The sequence below is a fragment of the Aptenodytes forsteri genome, unplaced genomic scaffold (genome assembly GCF_000699145.1).
Source record: "Aptenodytes forsteri isolate BGI_AS27 unplaced genomic scaffold, ASM69914v1 Scaffold184, whole genome shotgun sequence".
In the NCBI taxonomy this organism is placed as follows: Eukaryota; Metazoa; Chordata; class Aves; order Sphenisciformes; family Spheniscidae; genus Aptenodytes; species Aptenodytes forsteri.
Window position 1 is genome coordinate 1,609,452 of NW_008796078.1, and position 6,000 is coordinate 1,615,451.

The window sequence follows — 6,000 nt, forward strand, 5'->3', positions numbered from 1 at the left end:
GAGGACGGACTTGAAAGAAGTTTCAGTGAGGGCATTGCCAACATAATATGGAGGACAGTACAGAGAGGAAAATAAAGTATATATAGAGACTATATTATATGTGAAATTTTGGCTTCAGAGAGATGGGAATGTACAGGGAGGCCAGTTTAAGATCTAGACTAACATACAGAGAAGGGCTTGAAAGCTAGAATGAGTATGATATATGCTATAATGTAGAGCCATTGAAGGGACTCATGAGGAAGGAGACAGACTCAGTGCATGAGAGAGGTTTTTTTACATGCAGCTTTCCAAAAGCATCTAAAGATGCCAAAGGTAGAATCTAGAAGAATCCAAAGGAGAAAATTACAAAATACTTAAGCTGAGCAACAGGAACAGAAATACTGAAAGAAACATCACAGTTTTCCCACAGAACTATAGGTCATTTTGGTGTATATAGTGTTACTTGTTTGAACTTTACCATCCTATCTATCACCTGTCTAAAGTAAATATCAGTGTCACTTACCCCATCAATTTCTGGTGCTGAAAAAACAATCAGCAGCCACCTGATTTAAAAGAAGGAGAAAGCTAAATTAAAACTAAACTTCCAACATCCAACCTTCACAAAAATGTAGTCTCTAAAAAGTGAGACGTGTACACATGATTAAGTCCTGTTTGGGGTGATTATTTAATAAAAAGTATATTTATAAGGGGTATGCACCACCAAGAAATGGTCAGCACATGCTATATATATTTGTCTTTTTGGATTTGTGAGACCGAGTACAAACAGATAGGCATGAATAAGACTATGTAAAAATCCTTGTAACTTCCTCCTTGTAACCTCTTTCCAATCCCACAATTAGGAATGGCCAGAGGTAAACCATTCCCGACAGATTTCTGCACCTCCACAGACACCACGGGGTAAAGATTGAGCAGAGATGGAGGTGACCTGCATCCACCCCAAAATGAGTTAGCTGCTGCTGTTTTCTTTTGCTTGGAGAGAGAGCGAGAGAAGGCAGGGAGCAAAGCAGCACTCAAAAGAGCCACATGATTCCAGAGCAGCTGCTGGGGAAGCCCAGCTCCATGCCAACCATTGCTAGTGATGGATTATAAAGTTGAAATCATGTCTTTCGTGATTTCCACATGCAAAAAAAGAGCATAAAGTAAAACAAAAAGGTAGCCCAAAATTTCTGCAGCAGTACAGGAAATAAGCATGATTATTAATACTAACATTATTATTAATGAGAATTAAGGTGCTCACTCATTATATCATAAATTAGATATGGCCATAACGTAGAGACTACTGTGTGTTATTTTCCAGGCTATAGTGAAGCCTGTATCAAAATTACTCCAACCCTGCAAATATTTAGGGTCCTATTGAGATCAACCTCTATTTTTCTTTCGTTATTCACGTGGTCAACTCTTTAGAGCACTGAGAACTATGCCACCAAACCCATGAGTACTCCCCCTGATTATTAATTATTCATAGATTCAGACTGCAAATTATATAACCTGTATATGCACTGATATATACTGATAAATTCAATACCGACAAATTTAACATATTTTAGCCATTTATGTACATTTACTTTATATACTTTTTAAACCTATGTTGCCTGCTACTTTTTTCAAATACACAGATTTTACAGAAACAAAATATTTATGAAAATAATTAGTGGTAACTGAAGACAGAAGCCTATACTGTCTCTTGCTAAATGAGAAACAAAGGACTGATTAAACAATGTGAGATTGCCAGATGATCAGTTACAGCAGTAAATGGTGAAGTTTTGTGCATCCCAGTAGTTCAACCTTTAATGCATCAAATAAGTTTGTGCAGAAATGATTTAACCTCACAGGAACACTTCAACCAGGTAGCAGACAATAGCATTGGTTTGTGCTGTGATTGTTACTAATTTAAGGCCATTTTGCTTCTAACCTTCTGAACTTGCAGTCAGTCTCTGTAAATATTTTTTCCTGTATCAGCATTGGCCAGGTGTGAGTTACTTTTCATTTAAGAAAACGCCAAGTTGTCATGAAGCCCTTGCACAACTGAAATGGAAATCTGATGATGCTGTTCTTGAAGCATGGCGCTGCTGTCTCCCCTTTTCCCAGTCATATACGGCAGGCATGTGTTTGCCAGATCGTTCCCTGTCATTTCAAAATCCCTGCCTCCTGAAGCCAGGCAGACGTTGCCTATGTGCTGAAATCAGCACAAGACTGTTAGAGGTAAGTCATTCACAAATAACGCAGAAAAAAGGCAAGAAGAGCTACCTTGGAGAGATGGCCGGGATAGAAGGCTGCCACATTGGGGAACACCTGAATAACAAGTAGCCTGGGTTTGCACAAACCAAATAAACATGAAAAAGACACTGGAGAGAGTGCAGGCATATTAGAATGAGAGAAGACTGCCTCACAGCGAGGGTGTCAGGTTCAAGCAAGGTACATTTGCTGGGCCAGGTTTCCAGCTAGAAAAGCTTAATTTCACATTCCTAAAGAGCCTGGTGCATGAAATTTTATAAAGACCTCAAGCAAGAAGGAAAATTGCATTGACTTTTCCTAGAAGATATTCTAGAGATGGAATCATTGATCCCACACACCACCCTGAAAACTCCTGGCCACAGTGATCCTAATCATCTCCTAAGGATCGTTTTCCTCCAGAAAGAACTCCTGCCACAGACGCCAGCAGGTATTCCAATCACAGTCTCTAAAACTTTTCTGTGTGCCTTTTAGTAATTCTCCCTCATCTGCAAAATTATTCTGGGACAGTCATTCAGGTTTGAGTTGGTCATTATTTTTCCTTCTCCAAATTTGTTCATCACTAGCATGTAGGAATATCTTTCCTCTTAAAACAGACTCAGAATTCTAGTTCCCGTTTCCTACTATTTAAATAGTGTACCTGAAATTTAAGTGGTATAAACTTATAGACCAGCAATCAAAATCAAATACAATAAATTATCGTATAGGCTTATCAAATTTATGACAGACTACAAATGATTTAACTGGTGATTTTGTATTAGTGTTAAATTGATAGCTAAGAATACATCTCAGTGACGCTAGTTAAAAAATTTAGTGATCTGTAAAACTCACCAGGCAGCTGTGATAAGCCACTTAATGCGTTCAAACGAATACTTTGTTAATGCCATTCAGGCTGATTGAGGATCTGTATTGCAGCACTTTTTTTCCTTCTTTCTTTTTTTTTTTAAACAGCAGGTCTTCTTTTTCCTTCTGTTTGTGGATGGTCTATAAACGCTGTTCCATACTGTTGTTGTTTTCCCCTCTGAACCTGTTTATATTGAAATATATATCTGATGTACAAACATGAATAATTACCGGATAACCAAAATACGTCTTAACCATTAACATGTGTCATACTGCATAGCTTTATGTTGGCACTACATTATATTATTCCTATTCAGGCTGCATTTTATTTTATCAGCAATCCAATTATTTCAAGGGGACTATATATGAAATTACAGATCAACATAAAAAGGGTACAAGATTTCAGCCTAGAAAAGACAGTCTTCACTCAGTGTTTGAAATAATGAGCGAAGAGCATCTTGCATCATTATTTCTTAAAAAGCTATCATCACACCCACCATTTTAGCTAAAGGCATTAAAAAAAATGTGACACCTATCTACAGTAAAGACCTAATGAACTTTAAAAAAAAAAATCAAGAAAATATTGGCTATACTTTCAAGACAGTGTCTTCTGCAAACTGGGCTGGACCAGTGTTTGTGTGTACATCTGAGCAAAGGAGGACTACTCTGAATGCAGAATAAGCCATATGCATTTTCAGCTCAGGAGTTCTACCCATATGCATGGATAGGTGACAGTCATTGGAAACATTACACAGATTTTTTTAGCTTTATTTTTAGACCATTTTTTTCCACAGCTTTTGCCAGGATTTAGGAAGCTAGAAGCCCTAAGCGCAGGACTGACCAGAGGCCTCTACAGTCCCAGTCAAATTTTGCATGCATAAATTAACTACACAGTGCATCTGTGTTGTAGGTCCAACAGCATATATGCAGTTTTATGATGACCTCTGACTTAGGTCCAACAGCATATATGCAGTTTTATGTGCAAACGTGCTGCACAAGCCTTTTTGTAAGCTCAAGCTTCACAAATCCAGAGAAACGGCCTGCTCCTGTGCAAACTTTTACATCCCCCAAAGAAGAAAAAAGCTGTAATCCTTTGAAATAAGGCACATCTGGCAAATGATTCAGTTCTCTATCTGTAAAAAAAAAAAAAAAGAAAAGAAAAAAAGAAGAAAAAAAATAACAACACTCCTAATAATAACATAGTATTCCAACAACATTCCTACCTCACTGATTTTTTACATTAATAATATAAATAATATAAGCAAGATTGTAAGGCAATAAAATACTGCAGGGACAAGTTGCCTCAAATGGAAAATCCAAGCCAGTCATAAAGTGTTAGACTTTGCGGAAATTTGTTCCTGTTGCCCACTATCCATCTCATTATTTAATTATCCAAACAGCTTCTGAAAATGAAATAGAAATTGAAATTTGGTATGTTTGCTTCGTATTAGCAGAGAACCTGTTATTTTAAAATAAAATCCATTTTGATCCAACCCATTGACACAGTTTGAAATCATACTTAATGCATGAGTGGAAGACTTAAACCACTCTGCTTGCTATTTCGTCATGCCTATCGAAAACCCATCATTTTCTGAACAAGCTTCCTATAGTTTGAAGTGTTCAGCAGCCAGTGCAATAATGTAAGGACTAAAAAGTGTTATTTAGATTGATATATCAAATTGATCTCACATTTTATATTTTGTAGTAATCACAACAGTTACCTCAATAGAATACTTACCTAATTCAAAAGAAAATAAAATATCCCCAGGATAACACACTCAATACCACCAAAGGAATCAATTTTATACAAGCATCACCAAACCTCAGCTCATAAAATTCTCAAAAGCCAGAGGGGGAAAAGCTGGCACTATAACATAACCTAGATGTTTAGTTTCTAGACAAGAAGAGAGACAATTTCATTCTTAGGGACTCTGATAAAATAAGACCACAGGACATGAGCCATAGTTTGAGGCAGACACACAGCTACAGTTATTGAGGTATAAAAAATTAGAGCAGCCCTAACTATATTCTCATTACATCCAAATAAACCAACATCATGTGTAACAAGGCCATTGAAGTTGCAAAGTCAAGGATTCAGAAGTTAGAAAATAAAAATTAGGGTTGTGTGCTCAATTTTAATGTGGTTCTTTTATGCATATGATTAGGATAGTCATTTTAAGTACAAGAACATATATGCTGTTTTCCATAGGACTTCTGCCTCATTCATGATGGATATATTCCATACTCTTTTCACCCTTTTCCTTAAGCCCTATTTTTTCTTTTACAGTGTCCTATGAAACTTTGCACTTTATACTAAATTCATACAACTGTAATGTTTCCCACAAAAATATTCCTTATCTGTAAAAAGAGAAAATACTGTTATACTTGTTTTACCATAGAGAACTGAGGAAACAAAATCAAAGCTAAAATCATTAAATATCAATTACTGTGAAAAAAGCCAAATTTTAATTTGTTGCAGCTTTCAATTGCTTTCTAGTATTAAGGTTGACCTCTCTGTTGTTCATACACTAGTGTTTTTTTGGTAAAGTACCTCTACAGGCAGCTGCAGGTATACATTTTGACACAACTGATGTTAAGCCTGCCTGGCCAGCTGTTTTGCCAGACAAGACCATCTCTGAGTTTGTAGCTCTCTGAAGATATTATGGACTACAACAGTATCAGCAACACAGTCTGCGTCACGGTTTCATAGACTCTCTTTCGATGGATGCCATCAATTATGGTAGCAACGAGCACCAGAGAACATCAGTGGCTGATCTTACTTTTGCTCCAGCTCAATGCTACTTTGAAGTCACTTATCTGTCCTAGAAACTCACATAAAGGCATATATGCTTTTACGTGACAATCTCATAATGCAACATTACTTGCTGTTTCTTAACTATAACACACACAACTACCATCCAGTTG

The 6,000-nt window shown here is 36.8% G+C and overlaps 1 protein-coding gene across 1 annotated transcript in view; it reads right to left on the reverse strand.

Annotated features, from left to right (window-relative positions):
* The window catches only part of COL4A4 (collagen type IV alpha 4 chain), a 71,230-nt gene extending 68,111 nt beyond the window's left edge, over positions 1 to 3,119 (reverse strand). The window contains exons 1-2 of the mRNA XM_019474017.1: positions 3,064 to 3,119; positions 503 to 542 (exon numbers count right to left, since the gene is read on the reverse strand). Coding sequence (XP_019329562.1) covers positions 503 to 542; positions 3,064 to 3,119 — 96 coding nt within the window. The remainder of the gene's footprint in view (positions 1 to 502; positions 543 to 3,063) is intronic.
* Between the last annotated feature and the right edge of the window lie 2,881 nt (positions 3,120 to 6,000).